Source organism: Gymnoscopelus microlampas, assembly GCF_963454915.1.
Source record: "Gymnoscopelus microlampas genome assembly, chromosome: 11".
Taxonomy (NCBI): Eukaryota; Metazoa; Chordata; class Actinopteri; order Myctophiformes; family Myctophidae; genus Gymnoscopelus; species Gymnoscopelus microlampas.
In genome coordinates, this window is record NC_139948.1 from 8,551,758 (window position 1) to 8,578,620 (window position 26,863).

Here is a 26,863-nt window from a genome sequence, read left to right on the forward strand (position 1 = left end):
CTTAAAGTACCAAAAGTAGAAAGTACTCATTCAGTCAGGAACACTCAAAGTAGATTTAACCATTAATTGCAACACATAATGGAAATGGAATACAGAGATGTTCCCTGAATTTGGTCCAAGCAGCATGCTAAGCAAAATCAGGGAACGTTAAGCAAAATAAAAAACACAGGGATACAATAGCAATACAATAAGCAATACATTGACATATTAGCTTGAATCAGCAGACATAAAATCACAAGTATTTGAGCCTATGCCACACCCTGATCAAAAGGTGGAGGCTGGGGTGGAGGAGGCAGCTGAGGCGTGCAAGACTTCCGTGTCCTGCATGAACTAACGCTATACGCTTCATTTATGCAGAATGTCCCATTTCACACGTTTTCAAATGTATATATATTTTTGGAAAATAACAGATCTACAAGCAGATATACAAGCATATCTAATAGCAGATCTACACTACAAGCTACGAGCTTGTAGATCTGCTATTTTCAAATGGCCGAAATGTATAGGGCTGAAGTGGTTAATGTATGTTTTGTAATGATAATCAAAATCTACAAAGTAACTAGTAATACAGTTTTCAAATCATTGTAGTGGAGTAAAAGTACACTATTTGCCTCTGAGTTGTAGTGGAGTAGAAGTAAAAGTATTGAAAATTTGAACTGTACTTTAGTACAGTACTTGAGTAAATGTACTTAGTGACTTATCACCACTGCAGACAGACAGACAGACAGACAGACAGACAGACAGACAGACAGACAGACAGACAGACAGACAGACAGACAGACAGACAGACAAAAAGACAGACAGACAGACAGAAAGACAGACAGACGTCAGAGCACAAAAATGTAATAATAATCATTAAATCAATATATATCGTTGCTGCGGGGCAGAAACATTGTATCTACAACATTGTAAAAGTACTCATTACACGGAACTGTCCCATTTCACAAGTTTTCAAAATGTATGAATGAAAATCTTTTGAAAATTAGCCGATCTACAAGCTCACAACACGTTGCAAAGCGACGCGTTTTGAGCTTGTAGATCTGCTATTTTCAAATGATTGTTTATACTTTTGAAAACGTTCTGCATATAACGAGCGCATTTACTTTGGTGCTTTAAGTATGTTTTGACACCAACACGTTTGGACTTTTACTCGAGTCAATTTGGATTACCGGATTGTTTGGAACAGAATGTTTCTACATTGCAGTATTGATACTTTTGAAGAAAGAAGAAAGTACTTTTTTTCTCCCCCACCACTGCATGGCTCTTTCCACCCATGTGTCCTGCTGTGCGCTGAAGTGTTCTGGAACACAGAGAGAGCATTCGAGGTCCTGTGTGTGGAAGACTAGTTACATAACAGCTGACATTCCAGGTAGGGATTTCTGCAACCCCACCCTCCCCTCCCTCGCTCTCCTCCCCTGCTGAACTGAACGCCACAGATCACGGCACAGATCTACTGACAACAGCCTCTCAGGAAAAGAACACATGAGGCCTATAGCCTTAAAGAACCCCCATTATTTATATTGTGCTGTCGGGCAAAGAAACCTCCTATCTCCATGTACAGTATTCAAATTATTTGTGTTTTTTTTTTCATTAAATTAAACGCCCTGCTTGATCATTGCTACTGCGTCACACGGAAGCATCGAATGTAGCAGATCTAAACAAGCTCGAAACGTAACAGTTGTAACAGTTTTGGACAGAGACGTTATGTTGCATTACAACGGTGCATACATTCAGTCAGTGATCCTCAACGCCTTTTTATCTTTTCAAGGACCCCCCCACTTTGAATATGCATTAGACCGCGGACCCCCATTTGATATGATTTTCTTCCCGTCTCTGGGACCTCAATCTATACTGTAAAATCGTAAAAAAAAATGCACTATTTTAGTCACAAACTCTCGTTAATACTTTGTATTGGTTCAACATTAAATTAAACATTAAATATTAAATGAAGTGTTTAAGTGTGTCTGTGTGTTTATAAATGTTATAAACACACAGACACACTTAAACACTTTCACTTTCAACTCCCAAACAGCAAAAACAGAAGTTCTTACAAGCTGCTATTTTGGACCCGCAAAAGGGTCTATCTTGGACCCCATGGTGGTCCCCGGACCGGATGTTGAGAAACAGCGACTTAACCCATTAAGACCTGTCATAGCGCGGCACCGAGTGCCACGCTATAAGCTTGTAGATCTGCTATTTTTGAAAAATCGTGAAAATGTGCGCAAATCTTCTGAATATATATATTTTTAAAGCGAACATTTTTAACTCAAATCTTTGCTTCTGGGGGGTCCCCTGGAACAACATATTTTGATGGGGGTTCGTGGCCAAAAACATAATTTTGGGGGTCCTTGACATGAAAAAGTTTGAGCACCACTGACATAGAAACATACGTTTTTCAGAAAACTGTTGAGATTTAGGAGACATGTAGAATCGGCTTGGTCTTAATGGGTTAAAAAGCAACCGCATACACATCCTGCCCCCACCAGGCACGCACGCACATAAATAAAGCCCCTGGTTTAGCTGTGTTTACATAGATCTAGATTAAGTGTTTTGCTAATGTATGGTCGGCCTGAGGCAACCCGTACATTATGTCCCCACATCGTTGTCCTCATGTGTCCTCATGTGTCCTCTAGGCAGGAAACTTTCCTGTACATGAAGGGGGGCGGGGGCCATGAGGACATGTGAACTCAGAACGAGTTCATCCCCCCTTGCACTGTATGTGTGTACTGTACATATGTGTGTGTGTGTGTGTGTGTGTGTGTGTGTGTGTGTGTGTGTGTGTGTGTGTGTGTGTGTGTGTGTGTGTGTGTGTGTGTGTGTGTGTGTGTGTGTGTGTGTGTGTGTGTGTGTGTGTGTGTGTACGCCCACATGCGTACATTGCCGTGAGAAATCCTGCCTCCGAATCTGTTTTTTTTTTTTTTTTACTTTTTTTTCAAGTATTATGAAATCCCTCCGCTACTATGACAGCATCTCACTTTTTCTCTTTTTTTTTACATCACAAGCCGGCATGATGATGACCCCTGCTTCCCATCTCACCCCGGACGGGGGACGGGGGACGGGGGGCGGGGGGGGAGAGAGAGAGAGAGAGAAAGAGAGAGAGACAGAGAGATAGAGAGATTTGGGGTGTTTATTTATCACCGTTCAGTCCTCAAGAATGCTCACTAAACATCCTTCTTTCACCACCGGGTTTGTTTGTCCACTTTTCCTGCAGTGCACGCACGCACGCACTGTGGTGGAAGAAATACTTAGACATTAAGCCTTAAGTAGCAATACCACAATATAGGAATACTCTGTTACAAGCAAAAGGCCTGTGTTCTAAATGTTACTTGAGTAAAAGTACAAAAGTATTGGCATCAAAATATGCTTAAAGTACCAAAAGTACAAGCTCACAACGCCTCGCATCCGCTGATCAGCTATTTTCAAATAGCCTATATGTATAAAATAAGGCTAAAGTTGTTAATTTATGTTTTATAATAGTAATTTATATCTGCAAAGCAACTAGTAACTAAAGTATTCTAATATTTGTAGTGGAGTAAAAGTACAATATTTGCCACTGAGATGTAGTGGAGTAGAAGTAAAAGTATTGCAAATTGGAAATACTCTAGTAAAGTAATTAGTAACTCAAAACTCAAAAAAGTACATGTACTTAGTTACTTTCCACACTGCTCACTCACAATAGTACGGTGTCACGTTTTAACCCCTTGAACCCTATAGCAGTCCCATATTCTGGGGGGAGCATTTGCCACGAAAATAGCCGATCTGCAAGCTCACACTACTTAATGTGTTGTGAGCTTTTAGATCGGCTATTTTCTTTTTTTTAATTTTGGGAGTCCTTGGCACAAAAATGTTTGAGAACTACTGATTTAGAAGGCATTTAATGGCTTAAAAAAAAAAAAAACCTAAGCACATCTAGAATAAAAAAGTCTTAAGACAGGTGCGTAGGCAACATCAACAATAAAAATAAGCCTGCACACTGCCCGCACGGTACAGGAGGACATTTTTATTCAGAGAAGGGGCAACGTGTCAGTCACAAATGAAAACTACCTTCTTCAAGAATAATACAGCAGAATGACTGAGTTACTTGAAGATGGAGTGCCATGATATTTTTCAACCCTAAAACCTGATCATAAGGTATTATTATTATGTAAGGATTTTTTTTCCAAAAAAAAAAAGTGTACAGAAATTGTTAAAAAAAATGTTTTTATATGGACACGCGTCCAGTTCATTAAGTATGCCTGGTTCTCACCTTAGCACCTCCTCCACCACCTTAGCACCACCCACCTGTCCTAGTCCCTCCTCCTCCTCATGCCCACACCTGTTGTGTTATGATAATGAGGGGGAGGGTATGTTTTCTGGGGGCTCTGTGATGTCACTATGCCCCTGTTTTTGGATTGGCACGTTTGACTCTCAAGGTTTCAGCCTCCAGGAAAAAACTCCAAATAGTCAGAGAAGACATGAAACACCATAAAACCACCAGCGGGGGCCTTAATGAAGTTCTATCAACCTCATAGACACATGAAAAACTGAAAAAGTGCAAAACCATGGCACCACCTCTTTAAAGGGATATTTCACTTTCAGACTCAGAATCAGTTTTATTGTCACATCACAGGTTTACAAGGTAAAAAAGTGGGTGATTTTTTGGGTCATTTTATTGTCTACTCAGTGTGTGAGCCCCCCGGACAGTTTTTAAGTTGCTTGATTCAGTATTTAGATATTTGATTTTAATTTTAATCAGACACGCCCCCTTCCTATACAAACCCATTGTAACTTCAAACTCCACTTTAACCATGATAGATTCATCAGAAACACCCGTCCTTGGTTCTGGTGACTGACATTGTCCTTCTAATACGTGAGGAGACCGTGTTTTTTCAATCACCTTTTTCATTCATTTTCAATTTTTTTGGGAAAATGAAAAAAATGTATATAAAATAAATGAAATAAGTAATTGAAAAAACACGGCCCCCTCACATATTAAGACGGCAGGATGAGTCACCAGAACCAAGGATGGGTGTTTTTGATGAATCTAACATGTTAAAAATGGAGTTTGAAGTTACAATGGATTTGTATAGGAAGGGGGCGTGTCTGATAAAATGAATATCAAATATCTAAATACTGAATCAAGCAACTATAAGTCTGTGATTACCAGAGGTGACAGCTTGTGGTGATGATCAGTACAAGTTTAGATCATTAAAGACCTCGAAAATCAATTGAGACTATATTGAAATATGATAAGAACATACAAAATTACAATGATTGCAAAGAAACTTATGTACAATACACAAGAAAGTGAACAATACAATTAAGAGACAACAGTCACTAGGTCCTAGGCACAGATTGTCAGAGAGTGGATGAATCTACATGATTGGCCTATCGAATTCACCCATGTCAAAGACTCCCACATTTTTATATGGCCGTGGACCCCCATAACTGAAGATTTGTGTTGTTAACATTTTTCAAAATGCCAAACTTTTCACAATTAAATTAGTCGACAATAGCTGATCTATAAGAGCTTGTAGATCAGCTATTTTCAAATAGCCAAAGTATAAAACATGGTTATAGTGGTTAAACTGATATTTATGCTGCATTTTGCTGGCTGACTAGGTATCTGGCTGGCTATCTGGCTCGCTGACTGACTGACTGACTGACTGACTGACTGCTGTCTGTGAGGTTCAATTCATAAAGGTCTCATAGGTAATTGTATTACTTGTGTAGGCCCTATAAAGAGAAGAATGCATTCGCCATCTGTTTTGAATAAGGGGTGTCATGTTTTGCAATTAATTAAGCTTATCTAGACTATATCTGTTATTAAGGTTTTGTGATTTCTCTCAGACTGTGTATGACTGACTGACTGGCTGACTGGCTAGCTGGGTATCTGGCTGGCTGGCTGGCTGGCTGGCTGGCTGGCTCGCTGACTGACTGACTGACTGACTGACTGGCTGGCTATCTGGCTGCATGTCACCCAGATCACAGTCAAGAACCCTCCCCACACAATCATTCCAGTTGCTGAATAATACAAAGCAAACAGTGACCTAGTTTTCCACGCAGGGAACAAGCGAGAGGGAAAACGCGGCACGGAGTCCACTGCGGAACTGGAGCGGGGCGAAAGTCACCGAGCACAAGCTCAGCCAGCGCTGGGAGAGACGAGGTCTATTTCTGGCACGCCGAGGGTGTGTAAAGAGGAGCAGCATAAATACGGACGGGGGTTAGGACTCAAACGGCCTTGTTTTTCAGGGCACCGGGCAGAGTGGAACCCGAGGGACTTGCCATCCCGAGCGACGGGAGACTCCGGTTCGGAGGGCCCCAGGACCCCGGTCCACGACTTCTTGCCACCTGTAATGTGATTAAACACGCAGGCACAAGAATACTGCAGCGAGCCCCTATCCTGGAGGCCTCGCTGCACAAGGAATGCAGTTCACAGAGAAGGGGCCTCACACATGTGTCACACCATCAATCTGGGCAATGTACACTTTTTTACGCCCGTAGCCTACTACTCCTCCTACATTCTTGCTATATTCTCCCCCCCCCCCCCCCCCCCCTCTTGTTTTCATTGATCTTGGTCTCATTTTGGCCACAGCGGGGCCATTCCGGACTTTCTCCCACCTGTTGCTATGGGGCGGCTTCTGTGAGGAAAAACATGCAGGAGAGGTGCAAGGCCACGCGCAGTTACACACCACTTAAGACCTAAGTACTTCAGGGCACAACACATAGTGAAAATAGCAAATCTTCAAGCTTGTACATCTGCTATGTTTGCTATTTTTGAAAAAACATAAATAATAATAATAATTACCCCATATATATCAAAAGCAGAGGCATGTATTTCACCTGCAGATGTGACATCATGAAGTCACAGTGTGTCCCAACCCTGGATCAACCAGGTGTGATTCTGTGATTTAATACTTTATTAACAGTGTCCAGAACGGAGGTGGCTGCTGTGTCCTCGCCTGGCATGGCCAGACTAATATCACTGCGTAGATATTAGTCTGGAATCTCTGTGTGGAATCTGCATTTCCAAGCGGCAAATTAAAAAAAAGGGCCTCTGGTGATAAACCCGCCCCATATTTGCATACTGGGCCCTGATTGGTGCCCCCACAACTTCGGGGGCAGGGACAACAGAGCAGGGCCAGGTCAAATCTGCTGAGGGCTACTTTTTATGTTTTTTTTGCACTGGCAGATTTGTCTGGTTTCCAGGCTAGCTGTGTTCACCATCCACAGCTCCATTCCAGCTGGAGGCCTTTGCTGCATGCATCAGTGGTTCTCAAACTTTTTCGTGTCAAGGACCCCCAAATTGATATGCATTTGGCCACGGACCCCCATCTGAAAAGGTTTTGTGCCAGGTACACCTGAGAAGATATATTTTTTTAATATGTATTCAAAATGTTCCAAACATTTTCAATATTTTTCAAATATTTAAAAAAAAAAGCATATCTACAAGCTTGCAGCGGGCCACAAAGTGACGTGCTGTGAGCTTGTAGATCTTCTATTTTTCAATAGCCAACATATACTTGGATAAAGTGATTGTGATGCTATAGTAACTACTTTTGCTGGGGACCCCAAGGACCATACTTTGAGAACCAATGCCTTATATAACAGTGATTATTATCACATTATTTTCAAGTAAAGGACCCCCAAATTAATATATATAATTATTTGGCCACGGACCCCCATCGGAAAACATTTTGTGCCAGTGTACACGATTTGAGTTGTTCAAATGTTTCAAACATATTCAAGTTGTATTTGTACTCTTATAGCATATCTACAAGCTTGTATCTTGTACTTGCATCATAGCTACTGTAGCTGTATATTTGAAAAAATAAATAAAGATGTCATTGTGTAAGAGAAAAAGATGACTAAACAAGAATGGGGCATTTCAGATAATTGTATGGACATTCATTGTGGTGAACATAATAATGATACTGCAATTTTGCAGCTGTGTGAGTGTGGGTGGTCACACTGACAAATATTCACTGTTAATGTAACCCAGAGAGTTTAAAACATGTGGGAGTTTCAATATGATCCAAGTAATACACTATAATACTGTATGCTCTGTAGATTATTTTCTTCAAGATTTTCCTTTTATTTCTAAATAGCCCCCGTAGTGGCCACGCCTGTGGGTTGCGGACCTCACTTTGAAAATCAAAATCTGCAAAGTAACTAGTAACTAAAGTTTTCAAATAATTATAGTGGAGTAAAAGAACAATATTTGATTACAATAACTTTTTATTCACTGAAATGAGTCCCGTTTTGTAGTTTTAACTGCAGGTGATTATGATGATAACAAGCCAGACTGAAACGACAAGTGTAACCAAGGCCATATTGTGTTCAAGGAGCAGACATTATAGTTACCTCGATTTATCAACTTCATCTATTGCTATGGTGGCGCTGAGCGTAGCTCGCATGCAATAATTCATCAGACGATTACAAGTCGATTGCGGTTGATTAAGTGAGCTTAATTAATCAGCAGACCTACTACAGTATGTCTCACATAGTTGCTAATGATCCATGACACCTTTGGTGGTTCTGAAACAATGAAGGCTAATGACCCCTTTAACCAATCAAGACCTGAGGCCGAATGTAATGACATTCTTGAATGCAGGCGCAGGTTTCAAGGGTGTTTAATAAAGTCCAACAAAGGTACAAGTGGGAAAGGAAAAGTTCAGGGTGACAACAAACAAGGGCAAACGTGGACGGGACCGTGTGGAGCTGCTGGTGTCTAGACCCAAACAATACTGTCTACTGGCACAGTGGAAGAGGGGGGTATATATAGGAGTGGACTAATGAGGAACAGGTGTGTAAAGTTAATAGGCTGGAGATGAGGATCTCTGGAATGAGGGCGTGGGCGTGGTCATTACACCGATTCTACAAAATGTCTTCTAAATCTGAAAAAAAACATATGTTGCTATATCAGTGGTGCAGTGGTCAAGGACCCCAAAAAATAAATGTATTTGGCACCCAATCTCAAAAATATTTGAGTATAAAATGTTCACTTTATGACTATATATTCAAAGATTTGCAGAGATTTTCAAGATTTTTCAAAAATACCAGATGAGCTATGAGCTTGTATATCTGCTATTTTTTAATAGCCACCTTATAAAAGATGGTTAAAGTGGTTACACAGATGCTTTCCCGGTTTGAATGGGTTAAGCTTTTCAAGCGGTTCACAATTATTCATCAGGACAACTTGGACGGAGCAGACTCAGCCCCACAGGTGGCTCCGGTAGCCCAGAATCCCTCCATGCCTCATGAATTCATCTATAAACTTTAATCGCGCTGAACAAAACCAAATGGACCCTTACGGCCCTTACGGGTCCATTTGGTTTCATTTTACGCTCTCAAGAGTTAAAGATCCATAAGGGTCCATTTGGTTACCAACTCTCCATCATTCAGCATGGGGACCACCTGGAACCGCCTTAAGGACCACTGGTGGTCCCCGGACCACTGGTTGAGAACCACTGGACTAGAGCATGTCTCATAAAACCAGAGCCTTCTATTGGAGGGTTGCGTCAACGAGGGGGCAGAAACAGCGCCGGTCACGTGGGTCATGTAAACTCGAAATAGTGACAAACGCTCATAGACTCCAGTGAGCAGTCTGTCTGGTCTGCTGGAGGTGGTGCCATGGTTTTGCACTTTTTCTGTTTTTCATGTGTCTATGAGGTTGATAGAACTTCATTAAGCCCCCCGGTGGTGTTTTTATGGTGTTTTAAGTCTTCTCTGACTATTTTGAGTTTCTACCTGGAGGCTGAAACCTTGAGGGTCAAACGTGCCAATAGAAAAACAGCCCTTTAGTGACATAGTCAAAACTCCCCCTCATTATCATAACACAACAGGTGTGTGGGCATTAGGAGGAGGAGGGACTAGGACAGGTGGGTAATTTTAACAATTTCTGTACACTTTTTTGAAAAAAATCTTCCTCCTAGTAAAACATAATACCTGATGATTATGTTTTAGGGGGGGGGGGGGGGGGGGGGATCACTGAAAATCACGGCACCCCGTCTTTAAAAGGGGATATTTCACATTCAAAGATGTCATTTTGACGTCTACTCTGGCTTTTGAGTTTCACCCCAGACAGTTTTTTTTCTTTTAAAGTTGCTTGATTCAGTATTTAGATATTTGATATAAATTTTTATCAGACACTCCTTCCTATATAAACCCATTGTAACTTCAAACTCCATTTTAACCATAATAGATTCATTGAAAATGCATGTCCTTGGTTCTGGTGATTGATATTGTCCTACTAATGCGTGAGGGGCCATGTTTTTTTTCAATTACTTTTTTATTTATTTATTTTTTAATGTTCCAAAAGAAACGTATACAAAAATAGCCCCTCCCCCCGTCACCGAAGTGGGGCCGAACACTTTCTGTTGTCCTGTAAACTTCTCTCCTGGTGAGATGAGACAGGCCTGGGAGCTAAGGTTACTCCCTACCTCGCGCTCGCCTCTCAATGAGAATAAATTACTAGGTGCGTCAAAGTGGCTTTCCAGTGAATAGGCCTTTAATCAGGAATTATACAACATCACGCATGGCCTAGTAGGGGGGGGGGGGGGGGGGGGGTATGAAGCCTCTTTGACCTCCTAGACTCTCCTCTGTTCATATTCAAGTATGCCTTTGGTATGATTACAGATTCCTTTCTGTAGTGCTGCGCGTGAAGGAGGTCATTTTGTAACTCTGGCGGTGAAGGAGCATCCATTATTTCATTTAATATAATAGCCGTACTTTGCAAAGACCGGACTAAAGGAACTATTAATATAGAGCAGTGAACATGTGTTGTTTGGCAGCATGGTAGCATGGCTCTTTACCAATTAAGACTGTCATGTTGGTGCGTCGTAGAGGCTGGGGTACAAATGATCAAGAGGTAGTTCACACCCAAAATGGCTATTTCTATCAATTGCTCACTCCATGAAGCCTTGAATTCATAGAGATGTTTGTTTGTCGTTTTATTTTCATTGAAAATAGACAAATGTTTTAAATACAGTATTGCTCGTTAAGATCGGCCCACAACAAGCTTGTAGATTCATTTTTTTTAAAGGTTTGTGGAACTTTTCACCTACAATGCAAAGGAACTGAATTACAAATGAAACCACAAATATCGGCTGAGAAATTTGGGAAATAATAAAAATATTTAAAAAAAGAAAGAAAAGTGAATTCTCTCTGGACCTTGCATTTCATTGGTTACAGTGGTGAAAAGCAACTAAGTACAGTTACCAAGGGCTGCAACTATTATTATTTTCTGATTCTATACATTACTTTTTTTAATGAAACAAGTAATTGAGAAGCACATTTTATTAACGAATCAACTTGAAAAAATAAATACTTTTTTCATAATTGACTAAATCGATTATCTGATTATATCGAATGAAGCCCTTTGTCATGTACTACAGTGTGTGTATCTACAAGTTCACAAGCTGTGAGCTTGTAGATCAGCTGCTTCCGGTATTCTACTGTAATTTGAAAAGTAAAAAAAAAGAAAAAAGATTACTTCGTTAAAATGGATATTTTTTAAAGTAATATATGAAATCGATTAGTTCCATAGTGTTCCATTTCCAATCTGGTCTGCTTATTTCTCGTCATCAAATTCAAAATAACCCTCAGATAATAAAAGCCAACAATAAGATCACTCAGATAACAATAAGATCATATAAACAGTGCAACAAAACCATCAAACAGAGACATATACCTTGTTCCCCTTCCAGCTAGGTGCTAATTGTGGTAGACAGTGGCATGGTGTGTGGCTTCCATAGTTTGTCATTTTAACCTTCCGTCCGTCCGTCACCCATCCTTCCAGGGTCCATTGGCGTCCGTCCTTAACCCATCCTTCCCAGGGTCTATTAGTTTACAAACATTTGCAACACTGTGCAGTCCTTTATGCTCTAGTCACCACCAAGCCCATTTTATTGTTTGCTGCAGCCCCACCCTGGCATCAGCACCAGGTGAACTTGATTACTCTAATTGCAGCTGATTTGCTCCTGTGAGCAGGAAACTCTTCAAGTAAAAGCCTCACAGACCTGATGTTTTGGCAGGAAGTCCTTCAAAATAAAAGTATCAGGGACACCACATTTATACTCCTGGAAACCCCCCTTCGGGTCCGTTACACTTACCTTTAATGGGGGAAAAAGTGAAATACTCTAGCTGTGTGTGTGTGTGTGTGTGTGTGTGTGTGTGTGTGTGTGTGTGTGTGTGTGTGTGTGTGTGTGTGTGTGTGTGTGTGTGTGTGTGTGTGTGTGTGTGTGTGTGCAGGGCCGCATTAACCGTGGAACTTAGTGGAACTTGTGTTCCACGGCCCTCAGCCTGCAGGGCCCTGTGAGAATTGTGTATTTAATGTTTGAGTATTTAAAGAAAAAATGTTGATTTATATTGGTCAAATAGAACCGAATTAGACCCGAAATATTTCGCGCAGGTTGTGCGAATGCACGCGCGCGCGTGCATGTGCGTGAAATTACGCCACTGGGGGGGCCTTTGATTTTGTAGTGTTCCACGGCCCTGAGGGGTCTTAATGCGGCCCTGTGTGTGTGTGTGTGTGCCATTTAAGTTATGTCAGCCCACGGACTGCCTTACCTCAGAGGATTCACTGCAGTGACAAACAGCTCGTCTGGTTTCCTAGGGAACTGAGCAGAGACGTTCTGTGATGATGGAGTTGAGTGCAGAGGAACAACCACTCAACCACTCATTCAATCCGGAAAAGCATCTGTGTCCTTCCAATATATTTATATATATATATATATATATATATATATATATATATATATATATATATATATATATATATATATATATATATATATATATATATATATATATATATATATATATATATATACCCATCACCCATTCTTGAGAATTGGGACAAATCATGTCCTACCAAAAAATAGTTTGGTGGAAATATATTCTTGAAAAATGTGAATTGGCCTGTTATTGCGCCACCATGAGGCTGATTTGAAAGTTTTTAAGTGTCATTTCTTTCTGGGTCAAGTGGGAATGTACACGTGGGAAATTCCACGGAAATCTCATGCTGCCTTCATGATTTGAGGCATTTTGTTCAAAACAAAGTGTCAAAATCTGTAGGAGCAAAAAATGTGTTTTGCAAAAGTCGGCCTCATGGTGGCGCTATGATAGGCTGATCTGAAAAATGTGGGCCAGAGGTTCTGAGGTTCACACACAAGTGATAAAGCTCCCACTTATACTGGTAGCAGAACAAACGTTGCACACAGCTTGGCCAATCTACAAAGCCTACAAAGGTTGTGTGTGATATGCAGTATATATGTGTTTAGAACAGCAATCACTTCAGGATGTCGGGTCAGAACTCCTATCAATGCTCAGGTGAGTCAATAAATGAAGGGAATGTGTGTGACATCAGGGACAACTATCTGCTCTAACTAGTGCTCTTGAGGGCTATCTTGTTCTTGAGGGCTACCGTCAGCTATGAGTCTACCATGTTCATGTGTGTGTTGTTGTGAATGTTGAACATGCATTTTTCTCTGCTTTCTTGTATTGTGTTTCTTACTCCAATACAATCATTTGAAAATGCTTGTTACTATAGTGACTTTAGGTAGAATTTAGAATTTAGTTTATTATTACAACACATACATTAACCATTTAAGCCTTATTTTATATTTTGGCTATTAAAAAATACCCGATTTACAAGGTCACAACGCCTTGCACTGTGACACGTTGTGAGCTTGTTGATTGGTTATTTTTGACATGATTTCTTTGACCAGTTTATTTTTTTTATTAAAAAAAAAAAGTGAATACTTTTTATATTGGCACTGTAAGTACATATATTCTGATGCCAATACTATTGTATTTTTACACAGGTAAAAATTTGAGTACAGCCTTTTTACTCGTAAGAGAATAATTGTAGTGATTCCCTCAAGGGACTTCTACTTAACTTCTGCTTTCACTTAAACATCAGCTCTTCACTGGGTTTTGTTCATCGGGTACAATGGGCAGATGATTCTTCCTCTCGTAGCCGCTGCCAGCATCAGCACCACAGCCGATTGGCTGATGGAATCCCTTCAGCATCAGCACCACAGCCGATTGGCTGATGGAATCCCTTCAGCATCAGCACCACAGCCGATTGGCTGATGGAATCCCTTCAGCATCAGCAGCACCACAGCCGATTGGCTGATAGGGCGGTGTAGGGAATGCGTGCGGACAGCAAGGGCATGCAAGCCGTGTGGAGAGGTCTGTGTGTGATTATCCGGGGGCCGGTGATCAGCACAGAGGCCATGGAAGACACTCACTGGCAGTGCTGCTCTCCCACGCAGCCTGCCGTCATTCAGACACTCACATTTTCTCTCTCTCTCTCTCTCTCTCTCTCTCTCTCTCTCTCTCTCTCTCTCTCTCTCTCTCTCTCTCTCTCTCTCTCTCTCTCTCTCTCTCTCTCTCTCTCTCTCTCTCTCTCTCTCTCTCTCTCTCTCTCTCTCTCTCTCTGATAAATGATACTAATGTACAATGGACAGTGGTGGAAAAAAGTACACAAATGTTTTGCTTAAGTGAAAGTATCAATGCTGCAATGTAGAAGTACTCTGTTACAAGTAACATGTACTCAGAGTACAAAAAGTAAAAGTACTGAAATGTTTGAAAATAGCAGATCTACAAGCTCACAACGCGTCGCGATGTGACGCGTTGTGAGCTTGTAGATCGGCTATTTTCAAATAGCCTAGGTATAAAATAGGGCTAACGTGATTAATGTATGTTTCATAATATAATTTATATCTGAAAAGTAACTAGTAACTAAAGTTTTCAAATAATTGTAGTGGAGTAAAAGTACAATATTTGCCTCTGAGATGTAGTGGAGTAGAAGTAAATGTATTGGAAATTACTCATGTAAAGTACAAATACCTCAAAATTGTTTCCACCACTGGTGCAAAGTATAAATTGTGTGCGTGTGTGCACGCGCGCGCGTGTGTGTGTGTGTTTAGTATGTGTACGTGCGGGTTCACAGCCTTGTTCTGCACTGTCATCATTTGGTAGACAGAAGCACTGCAACTAAGGATGCACTGATGTGAAACTTCTGGTTCAAAACCGATATAGTCAATGTTGCCGTTATGGTCAATAACCGATATTTACCAATGTCAATAATATCTCTACAAATACAAGTACAAATTTTGGCCATTCATGAAAAACACATGTAAACACTGAATTTGAAAAAATGAGAAGAAGAAAAAAAAAAAAACAATGCCTCTTTATTTATTAGACCATAAATAAAGCTTTGAAATGAGAAAATAAGATGAGATATACAATTATCTTAATATTACAGAAATAGGCCTAGGCTACTCTGTTTCAAGTAAAATAGCCTGTATTACAAAAATCTTGAGTAAAAGCACACAAAGTACAGGCATCAAAATATACGTACAAAACAAAAGTAACAGTAATCCCAATTTAGAAACATTTTTAGAAAATTGTAGGAACATTGTACAACCTCACAATTCGTCACATTGTAGATCTGTCGTTTTCAAATAGCCAAAGTAGCCTACAGTACAAAATAGGCTTTGTTGTTAACGGGTCATTTCTATTACATAAGCAAATCTGCAAAGTAACTAGCAACTAAATATGTCAAATAATTGTGGAGTAAAGAAGTACAATATTTAAATGTAAAGTGTAAAATAACAGTACTTGAGTAAATGTACTTAGTTACTTTCCATCTGCTCTGGCTCCTGGTTCTTGGAAAGCTGTCTTTCTGAATGCTCTTCCTGGGATGTAGGTTCCACTTAATTACTGGGATGAAAGGGATTACTACTGTGTGTTCGGCCGTGTTGTTTCAAAAACAAGGATTGGACTCACTGCCCGAATAATTGGAGTCAACAGGAGTCCATTTTTTGGGAAATCCAAGTGGAAGAAGGGATATGGTTGCTGTCGGGCAGAAAACTCTTAGTCCACGTTTTAACTTTTTGTGTTTTTTCGTAAATGAACGCCCTACTTGATCATACTACAGCGTCACACAAAAGCATCAAAAGTAGCAGATCTACAAGCTCGAAACGCGGTATAACGTTATATAGTAGTGTATATTTGTGTGTCTTCTTAAATGTCATCATGATTTGAGTGGACGGGGATCTCATTTTAAATAAGCCAAGTGCTTTTATGAGCGATCCATTTTAGAGGACCTTGTATTGTGAATTGTACTTCCATGTAGGCTACTTTTACCATGTCTTTCTAAATAAAGTATTCAATCAATCAATCAAAAGTACTAACATTTTTGAAAATAGCCGATGCGACGCGTTGTGAGCTTGTAGATCGGCTATTTTCAAATAGCATATAGGTATAAAATAGGGCTAAAGTGGTTAATGTATGTTCTATAATGTAATAATTCATATCTAACTGAAGTTAGTAACTAGAAACTAAAGTTGTAGTGGAGTAAAAGTACAATATTTGCCTCTGAGATGTAGTGGAGTAGAAGTAAAAGTATAGACAATTGGAAATACTCCAGTAAAGTAAAATGACCTCAAACCTGTACTTAAGTACAGTACTTGAGTAAATGTACTCAGCTACTTTACACCACTGCCTATATGTGGTATGCGCCTTACCCACTAGGTGCGCCAGCAGCGCCCCATTGTAATAACACTGTTATAAACATTTTATTACACTATTATAAGCTGACTCTGGGGGGTACAAATGCAACCGAATGAGTCTGTCGTCACGGGTCCATTTGGTTACAGTTGTACCTCCCTCTCAGAGTTAAATGGACGCTGAGGAGTTTACTGTGTAGTGTACATGCCATAATCTGCATTTAAAGCTCCAGTTGGACACGTAACAGCAGAGAAATCACATTATTAGAGGATTACAGGGAGTCTTCCTGTAGCTGGTCTCCTGCTACATGACATGGAGGACAGGCTAAAAAAAGACATTTAGGCCTACTCACGTACTCCACTACATCTCAGAGGGAAAATATTGTACCTTTTTTTACTCCTCTACAATTATTTGACAGCTTTAGTTACAAGTTACTTTGCAGTTTTAGATGATTAATAACTAATAGAATTATTAATCAAAAATATAATTTTATTAGGAAAATAAAACAATTTTTGAATATCCTAAGTTATGAAATGGAAAAGTAGTTAATCTATCTATCTATAATTATAGTCCCAATAACATGACATAATGATGATATGATTCTTACATCGACATCTGCATAATGGTACTTTTGCTTTTGATGCCAGTGCTTTCTCACTTTTAGTCAAGTCATTTTTTTATACAGGACTTTTACTTATAACAGGGTATTAGTAACATTGTGGCATTGCTCCTTTTACTTAAAGGACGACATCACCCATTTTCAACCTATCTTCATATAATTGGTCCTCACAAATGCTCATTATAATATGGTACCATGTTTGTCTATTGTTAGTCTGTGTCTCAGAGGAGGGCTGTGGACAGTTCACAAACCCGCCTACCAGTGACATTATAGGCGAGAATCCAAGCTAATAGAGACACGTGAGCGACTACAAATTCACGCCCACAATTGAGAGAGTGCCATCATTCGGGATTAGGGAGAACGGTGTACTGCAGGTCAGCCCATAGAAGCCACTGAATTCAACTGTAGTTAGCCTACTTTTAAAATAATCCTACATGAACTGCAGACTATTATATTGATTTGAATAAATATATGTTTCCAAATGTATACCCCATACATTTGGAAACATATATTTATATATATTTAAACATATATTTATTAATTTGTCACTTGAATGGGTTTACCCCATAATGTTAACAGAGCAGAGGGGAGGCGGCAGACAGACAAGAAGTCACATTTCAATGACATCATTGTCTTTACGGGCGCCGACTTTGAAGAGGGGAATTCTCAAGTCTACATCCCGACCAGACCATGACCATCCCGACAGACTTTGTTCACGTCTGTATATATTTGGAACATGTGGTGTATATTAATTCAATACCTGCCGTGGAGCTCCGACGGTACATGAGAAATTAAAACGTGTGGGTTTACCTTTGTATATTAACTTGCCTGATGTAGTTGTAACTACTAAATGGCCAGAAATTATGAACCCCAGGTTAGTATTAATCAAAAATAAGCCTTGCAAGACGCCGTTTAGAAGCAAGTTAATCTTCCAAAATAAATAGCCTAAATGTTATAGTATAAAATAAAAATGATACATGAGAGACACAAATGTATTGAAAACCTGGGACCAAGGGATGCGTCCGGGACGTACCATGCAACCACTTAAACTTAAGATTTCCAATGCAAGCACTTTTGACACACTGATGGAGTATTATATATTATAGTATATTGTGGGCTGGTATATTGCGATGGCAGTTAACTCAAACAACTTTTTAGGACACAACACAAATCCCTACAGCCTCAGTAATCAACCAGTGAAACCAATGTATTTTACGATGACTCTCGCATGGATTGCATTGACAGCTGCAGTAACCCGTTCTCCCTTACCCCAATAAGTAGCGGCACTGTCTCGACTGTGGGCGTGAATTTCTAGAATTTCTAATTTGTAAAAAAATATATAATCTAAGTACGATGATTGGCCAATTTTTTTTATAAATAAATAAAATCGTCCCTTTTTACGGTTATTGTTTTACTTCGAAGAGAGTTTACCAAATTCAATATGTGTCAATATGTCTGATTTCATTTTTGTTGGGTGCAAACCTTGTATTCCAATTTGTATTACTCTTGATGCGTTGTGAGCTTTTGAATCTGCTGTTTTCACTACTTTTTCTTACACTTCTTTACACTTCCTGGTGCCACTGCAAAATACTCAATGCATTTTTCCCATTGACTTTTCCAAAAATATTTATCAATTAATTTAAGCCTAGAATCAAGCCAACCAGGATGGTGAATCATGACCATAAAACGTTTGATTCTGTAAAAAAAAATGTTGAAAACGGCAAAACAAAGGGTATTTATTAAATATAGTATATCATATAATTAAATATAAAATAAAATAAATCACAGAATCAAACATTTTATGGTCATGATTCACCAGGATCCTGGATGGCTTGATTCTAGGCTTAAATGAATTGATATAAATATTTTTGGAAAAGTCAATGGGAAAAATGAATTGAGTATTTTGCAGTGGAACCCGGAAGTGGCCGCAACTGCGATGCCCTATTGGCCCATGTTCGGGGGAAGGATAAAGGGGCACGGAGGGTGATAATTGTCACTGAACAAATTCCTACGGCCAGGGGCGGCCCCTGTCAGAAGGGAGTGTTGGGCGGGAGGAGTAGGACAAAGGCTCTACGTCCTCCTGGTGGGGGCTCCTCACTGGTAGGTGAGTCAGTGGGATACAACAGCAGTGACAACACACAGTAAACGTGTGTGGAGAGGAATCAATTGGCATAACGACTAAGTTGGGGAGAAAAAGGGGGTACATTTGTTTTTGTTATTTTTAAGAAAAAAAGATGGAGATAAGAGGTTTCTGCCCAACAGTAACATTAACAACATACTGCATACTATACAGCTGATATACAGCTGATATTGTCGTTTTCAAGTTATTATTAAGTCACAAGCTTGTGTTAATATGTTTTCATTGGTTCAATATTTTGTTGTTGTCGGGCAGAAACCTTTTGTCTCCATACTATTTTTTTTAGGTAACCCATATATACCTATATATTTATAGGTATAGGTAACCCATATATACCTATAGGTAACCCAATAGGGACATAGGTTTACACATGTGTGTGAGAGAGAGCAATCAAACACACGCACGCACGCACGCACGCACGCACGCACGCACGCACGCACGCACGCACGCACGCACGCACGCACGCACGCACGCACGCACGCACACACACACACACACACACACACACACACACACACACACACACACACACACACGGTTATCACTGCTCTATCTATCTATACACAGCAGCATCACCACCGTGCTACTGGTTGCTATGGAGACCACCTACACAGCGAGCAGCAGCAGAGTGTTGTATTCATTATGTCAATCTGTCTGTCTGTCTCTCATCAGTCTGTCCTCTTCACTTCTGTCTCTCACTCTGTCTGCCTGTCCTCTTTATCTCTCTGTCTGTCTCTCTCATCTGTCTTTCGTCTGTCTTTGTCTCCCTCTCATCTTTCTGTCCTCGGTCTCTCTCTCTCATCTTTCTGTCCTCGGTCTCTCTCTCTCATCTTTCATTCCTCTGTCTTTCTTTCTGTCTCTCTCTCATCTTTCTGTCTCTCTCATTTCTGTCTTCTGTCCTTCTGTCTCTCTCTCTCATCTTTCTGTCCTCTGTCTTTCTGTCTCTCTCTCATTTCTGTCCTCTGTCCTTCTGTCTCTCTCTCTCATCTTTCTGTCCTCTGTCTTTCTGTCTCTCTCTCATTTCTGTCCTCTGTCCTTCTGTCTCTCTCTCATCTTTCGGTCCTCTGTCCTTCTGTCTCTCTCATCTTTCTGTCCTCTGTCCTTCTGTCTCTCTCTCATTTCTGTCCTCTGTCCTTCTGTCTCTCTCTCATCTTTCTGTCCTCTGTCCTTCTGTCTCTCTCAGCTTTGTCCTCTGTATTACTGTCTCTCTCATCGTTGTCCTCTGTCTTACTGTCTCTCTCATCTTTGTCCTCTGTCTTACTGTCTCTCTCATCTTTGTCCTCTGTCTTTCTGTCTCTCTCATCGTTCTGTCCTCTGTCCTTCTGTATCTCTCTGTCCTCTGTCTTTCTGTCTCTCTCATCTTGCTGTCCTCTGTCCTTCTGTCTCTCTCATCTTTGTCCTCTGTCTTTCTGTCTCTCTCATCGTTCTGTCCTCTGTCCTTCTGTATCTCTCTGTCCTCTGTCTTTCTGTCTCTCTCATCGTTCTGTCCTCTGTCCTTCTGTATCTCTCTGTCCTTTGTCTTTCTGTCTCTCTCATCTTGCTGTCCTCTGTCTTTCTGTCTCTCATCTTTGTCCTCTGTCTTTCTGTCTCTCATCATTGTCCTCTGTCTTACTGTCCCTCTCTCATCTTTCTGTCCTTCTAGCACAACAAAAAAGGGGAAATTAGCATGATGTGAAAATGCCACGTGTCCCATCCATTTATCCTAGTTAAAGATAAATAGTTAACAATATATCTATGCTCTATGCTATAATGGCAGGGAATACCTGCTTGTAGATTTGCTATTTTAAAAAAAATCTTGTACAAATGCGAAACATTTGAAATATATATATATATATATATATATATGTATATATATATATATATATATATATATATATATATATATATATATATATATATATATATATATATATATATATATATATATATATATATATATATATATATATATATATATATAGTGTTTTAAAAACATTTTAACAACACCAATCTTGTATGGGGGGGGGGGGTCTGCGGACATATATATAATCTATTCGGGGGTCCTTGAGATGACAAAGTTTGAGTATTGGTATAGAAAATGTCCCTGACAAGTGGTGGGTGAAGCCATCTTATCTTAAAGGAGCTCCATCATAACAGCACACAAAATAGTCCTACACTGCCCCCCTGTGGAGAAGTATGACATTTCTGACATTGATAGGATTTTAAAATGTACACACGCACACACACACACACACACACACACACACACACACACACACACACACACACACACACACACACACACACACACACACACACACACACACTAACCAACTATGTTTGATTTTTGCAGCGCTATATCCACCAAACACTACTGCTGGGGCAAACTGGAAGTTGGGGAGGCTGCAGGAGTTCATGGACACCTGGAACTGGAACAGTGTTTTGCTCCAAATCCAAAGGAAAGCATCAAGGTTAGAGCCAATGAGACAGAAAATCAAAATCAGAATGAATGGCAGCAGTTGTGTGACTTTCACTTACAATACCACATGAATTAATTAAATTCACTTGTTACTCTTGCAGGCTGGAAGCCATCCCAGACTGGTGTAAGAATGGCAACAACTACTATGCTGGTAATGGCAGGTGCTGCACCCTTTCCAGAGGAATTGGAGCAGCACTTAATTGCCATCAGGGGAAACTGGTGCACCCTTCGCACAACATCCATGACCTTCACAAGAGGCTCCACCGCCTGATGGAATCACAGCAACAGGCATTCATCACGCATGAGAAGCCACTGGACCTCATTATGAGCGGGATGGACACCACCACCACCTGGCTCCCGCCATGCCACCATATAAGTCGAAGGATTATCAAGAGACTAGCGACACTAAAACTGTACATGCTCTTAAAGCAAAAGACGACCCAGGCTGTTGACGTTGGGCAATGTGACAGCAGGTCTGCTCTCAGAGCAACTTCAATACAGTAATCCTGTTTTCCTTATGAACTGCTCGGTAGAAGGAATTCGTTTTTTGTTTGTTTTTGCGAACGCGGAAGGAGGCGCGGCGAACTCCGACCAAGTGGAGCATACTATGAAACTCGGCTCGGCTTGTGTGTCTGTCTGTGTGCAGTATGTGTGCAGCCGCGCCCCCATGTCACTCACGCTCTCATTGGCTGCCCCCATGTGAGTCACGCTCTCATTGCCTGCATGCACTACAGTGTGGCTGAAATTCGCCTGTGCCCCTGGGTGACTCATTACACTCCTCTGAGAAAAATATAGCAGCGACAGTCAAAAATAACACATCTACAAGCATCTACACGAGTTCATCTATTGGGATATCTAAGAATTCCATGTCATTTGTGCATATTTCAGGCCGGATGGCAAGTAATTGCTCATTCCTTTCTATTCTTCTTATTGTTATTTTCGAGCTGCGTTCGCTTCCAGCGTTCGCGCGTCTTACTTGTTTCTAAATTAGCTGTTTTTCAAAGATACTGTACATAATGTCTTCTGAAGTAAGAAAAATCACACCCTGTGTGAAGGAAGCGGTGCCTTTGATGAGCTTATTTAATTGGGCTATATATGAACTAGAGAAACAATGTTAAATCCCTGTAAATTAATTTGAAGGCTCCTGAACAGCACCACTGGAAGCAAATCACGTGCGCACGTGTGTGTGTGTGTGTGTGTGTGTGTGTGTGTGTGTGTGTGTGTGTGTGTGTGTGTGTGTGTGTGTGTGCGTGCGTGCGTGTGTGTGTGTGTGCATGTCTTTAAGTGGCGCAACGGTGGGCCTCGCAGGTCCGCATGTTACGTGTGTGTGTGTGTGTGTGTGTGTGTGTGTGTGTGTGTGTGTTTGTGTGTGTGTGTGTGTGTGTGGTATATTGAAATAGCATAGTTCTAGAAATACCTAAGATGATCACACATAAGGACTCACGTGGCTTGATTTGAACCACACAAAGAACAGATCTAGAGACACACATCCCCCGCATGATGCTACACACTCTCCTATGGTCAATGACTAACAGTGATCTAGGGCAGCACATGGTCTTTGTACAGTACTTACATACATGTATCCATGCATAATATCACATACCAATATACACTAATATACCAGTCCAGTACCCATATTGTAATGCACTCACACTACAATGTAACCATGCACATTACTAATGAAGGCCTACTGTGGTCAGCCTTATAACTGATACTAGAGAGATTCTAGATTAGGTGCAGAAAGAAACCTCAAAGCCTTTTCACAGGGAATAAAGGACACATTCCATGGGGTGTCCATGGGGTCCAGCTCTCATCGACCTTCTGACCTTAGTTGACCACTACATTGTCTTATCTAACTTATGTACAATGGACTCACACACACCCACCCAAACTTAATTTAGCACACACACATTTACACACCATCTCAGTATTTGTAACACACACACACCTACGTGCACACTGAAGCGCATCCTTGCATGCCCATACACACACATAGGATGCACACTGGTTACGCATCTGGATCAGAGCACATACACCTCGTATATAGAAAACAGCATGCATGTGCACACACACTGGGTATAAATATCCACTCTGAGTTGAGTTCTGTCTCTTTTCCTGCTGAAGCTGCCATGTGATGTTAACTCTTTACTTTCCTTAAATAAAGTAACCAAGTAGAAGCCATGCCTGGACTCGCTCATTCTTCTCAATAGAGGCAAATAGTCCCACATATTAAATGCACTTTTACAACGTGTGTGTGTGTGTGTGTGTGTGTGTGTGTGTGTGTGTGTGTGTGTGTGTGTGTGTGTGTGTGTGTGTGTGTGTGTGTGTGTGTGTGTGTGTGTGTGTGTGTGTATGTGTGCACGTGCGCGCGCGAGCACATGTGCAGTGGCTTGTGTGTGTGTGCATGTCTTTAAGTGGCACATGTGTTGCAACGATACGCCTTGCAGGACCGCATGTTCTGTGTGTGTGTGTGTGTGTGTGTGTGTGTGTGTGTGTGTGTGTGTGTGTGTGTGTGTGTGCGCGTGTGCGTGTGTGTGCGCACGCACGTGTGCAGTACTGGCTTGTGTGTGTGTGTGTGTGCATGTCTTTAAGTGGTGCATGTGTTGCAACGGTGCGCCTCGCAGGACCGCATGTTACGTGTGTGGGCGTGTGCATGTGCAGTGCTGGCTTGCTTGTGTGTCTGTGTGTGTGCGCGTGCGTGCGTGGATGTCTTGAAGTGGCGCATGTGTTGCATCTTTGCCGTGCTCAAACGGACGGACGGACGGATGGACGGACGGACGGACGGACGGACCCACACACACGGTCAAATGTAGAGCGGCTGGCACCGCTAAAAACAATCAAGAACATATCCCTGTTTTGTATCCTTTTTTTTTTTTTTTAATATAGGAACGTGACATCTAATTTGAGAACTATTACATCAGGGGTCTTCAACGTTTCCACTACACACTGTATAGAATTGTGTTGCACATTCAACTTTTTCATAGATGGCATACATAGCTTCATAGTGACATGATGCTGACATGATTCTGACATGATATTGACATGATACTGTCTGACCTATTAGCACTATTATGTAAAGTGTAGAGTAAACAAAATGACTTAAACATATATATATATTCAAATATTTGCACAAATTTTCACTTGCACTTGGTGCCGCGCTATGAGCTTGTAGATCTGCTATTTTTGAATAGCCAAAGTATAAAATAATGGTTAAAGTGGTTAAAATCTAAAATGACCCCCATATTGAATGGGTTAAAGTAAAGGGGGAAAAAAAAACGTTTCGATACCCATCATGTGTGTATCGGTCAGAGATACAGAGTACCTGTCCGACTGATGCCAGTGTGTAATCTAAAAACATCTGGGACAGTAGTCAATAAGACAGGGTCAATTTTCAGAGAAGCATAACCCCGAAGGCATTTCGTGTTTATTTTTGGTATACAACATTTCTAGGGGTATTAAGGGGTGCTGAATCCAAATCTGCTGTATACCCAGCGCAAAAATGTCAATTAAGGCCTCAAAATTGAGAAATTCAACATGGCCGCCAGCGCCAGGACCTCTTTCCAAAAAAACAGGTGCTAAATCCACATTCTTTATTCTACTGACATGAAACTTTGCACAGAACATCTGCACTTATGGGGGAAGAAAGTAGGAATATAGCTGGGGTGCAACCATGAGAGTAACAGGGTGTTTTTGACTGTCTAACTGTAATCTTTGTATTAGTACGGTCCGAAAGTGAGGTTCTGTGACCATCCTTTGGCAAGTACGTTTTGACGATTGATTTGACCTCTATGGACCCTTTAGAAAAGATTTAGCCCCCAGGTCCCTCCCAAAAATCCCGGCCTTTTTTGCTAGACAGCCAAATTCAAAATGGCGCCCGGCGCCATCTCTAAAAATTAACTTTTGATCTGAATGACCTAGAATCATGTATGAAGGCACTTTTCCATACAAGTCAACCATGAGGATTCCAATTCTGACACAATTTTAATTGTAAGACCTCGTTTTGACTCCGAAATTCAAGATGGCCGACATCCAGTAGAGTAAAAACTTATACCCAGGGGGCAAAGGGGGGTATGCTGCATTTGCCCTGCCATAAAAGGTTGGCCACCAGAAATAATATCTATGACCCAGTAGGATCACAACCTATATGGACAACCCGGTCACCTTGCTGCTGGAAATCCAATATGGCCGCCTCAATATTATCAGAAAATAGCTTTGGCAATAACTTTTGAACCAGATGGGCTAGAAATAAAAACTTGGTGTCTATTTCATGGTTTCAGAGCATGAGAAACTCAATGGAATACTTATCTTTATGATTGGGTGTGTCTGGACCTTTCATTTGCATATTTCCAAGATGGACGCCACGCGAAAATGAGTTTTACTATGACTTTTACAGTGACAGCTGACTGTTATGGCAAAAAGTCTGCTTTTTAAGTAATATGAACACATTTGGTCAGTTTGAGCTTTAATTTATATGTCAGAGTCGTGTAATCCGGGATGCAGAGATGGTAGTCAAGGCAGCAGTGGAGACTAGCCCATTTACAGTGAGCACATCATCCATGATCAACATATCTACAGGACAGTGTGCTGATTCCACAGTCAAGGACGACTTGATGAGTGTGAAAGAACTGGGTCTGAAGGCACTGTGTGAGTCACTGTCCAGTGAACAGAAGAAGACCAGCATAATGAAGCTTAACACTTTCTACACTCAAAACACAAAATCTAAGGGGAAAACCTCAGCACCTGCAAGAGTAATGAAATTACTGCCCTCCTGCGCATGACCCAAATCATAGCCAGTGGTGGAGAACTCAACCTTGTTGACTTTATAGGCAACCATGAGTGCAGTGACTTCCCCCCTTCCCTCTTCCAGGAAGATGGCAGGATGAGAACAGGTACCAAGGCAAGCCTTGTTAAGGTCCTGAAAGAGGAGACCAAAGTTGCATGCATCCCTGACCTGCCTACAGAAGACATAAAAACAGCAGTAGTTATTGATGCCATGTATGCCATGCGCCATTGGTCGTTCCTGAAAGGTGAAGCATTTGGAACAATCGCTGAACGATACCAACGTCTGCTGTTGAATGATGTGCCTGCTGGCACAGAGATCATTCACTTCTGTTTTGACCGGTACAGTGGACCTAGTCTTAAGACAGCT

The 26,863-nt window shown here is 40.9% G+C and overlaps 1 protein-coding gene across 1 annotated transcript in view; it reads left to right on the plus strand.

Moving 5' to 3' along the window:
• Positions 1–22,218, plus strand: part of LOC311055705 (E3 ubiquitin-protein ligase TRIM39-like) — a gene marked incomplete at both ends in the record, with an annotated part of 28,537 nt that extends 6,319 nt beyond the window's left edge. The window contains 2 exons of the mRNA XM_084071977.1: positions 2,634–2,681; positions 21,816–22,218. Of these exons, the coding sequence (XP_083928103.1) occupies positions 2,634–2,681; positions 21,816–22,218 (451 nt within the window). The remainder of the gene's footprint in view (positions 1–2,633; positions 2,682–21,815) is intronic.
• Positions 22,219–26,863: the final 4,645 nt, after the last annotated feature.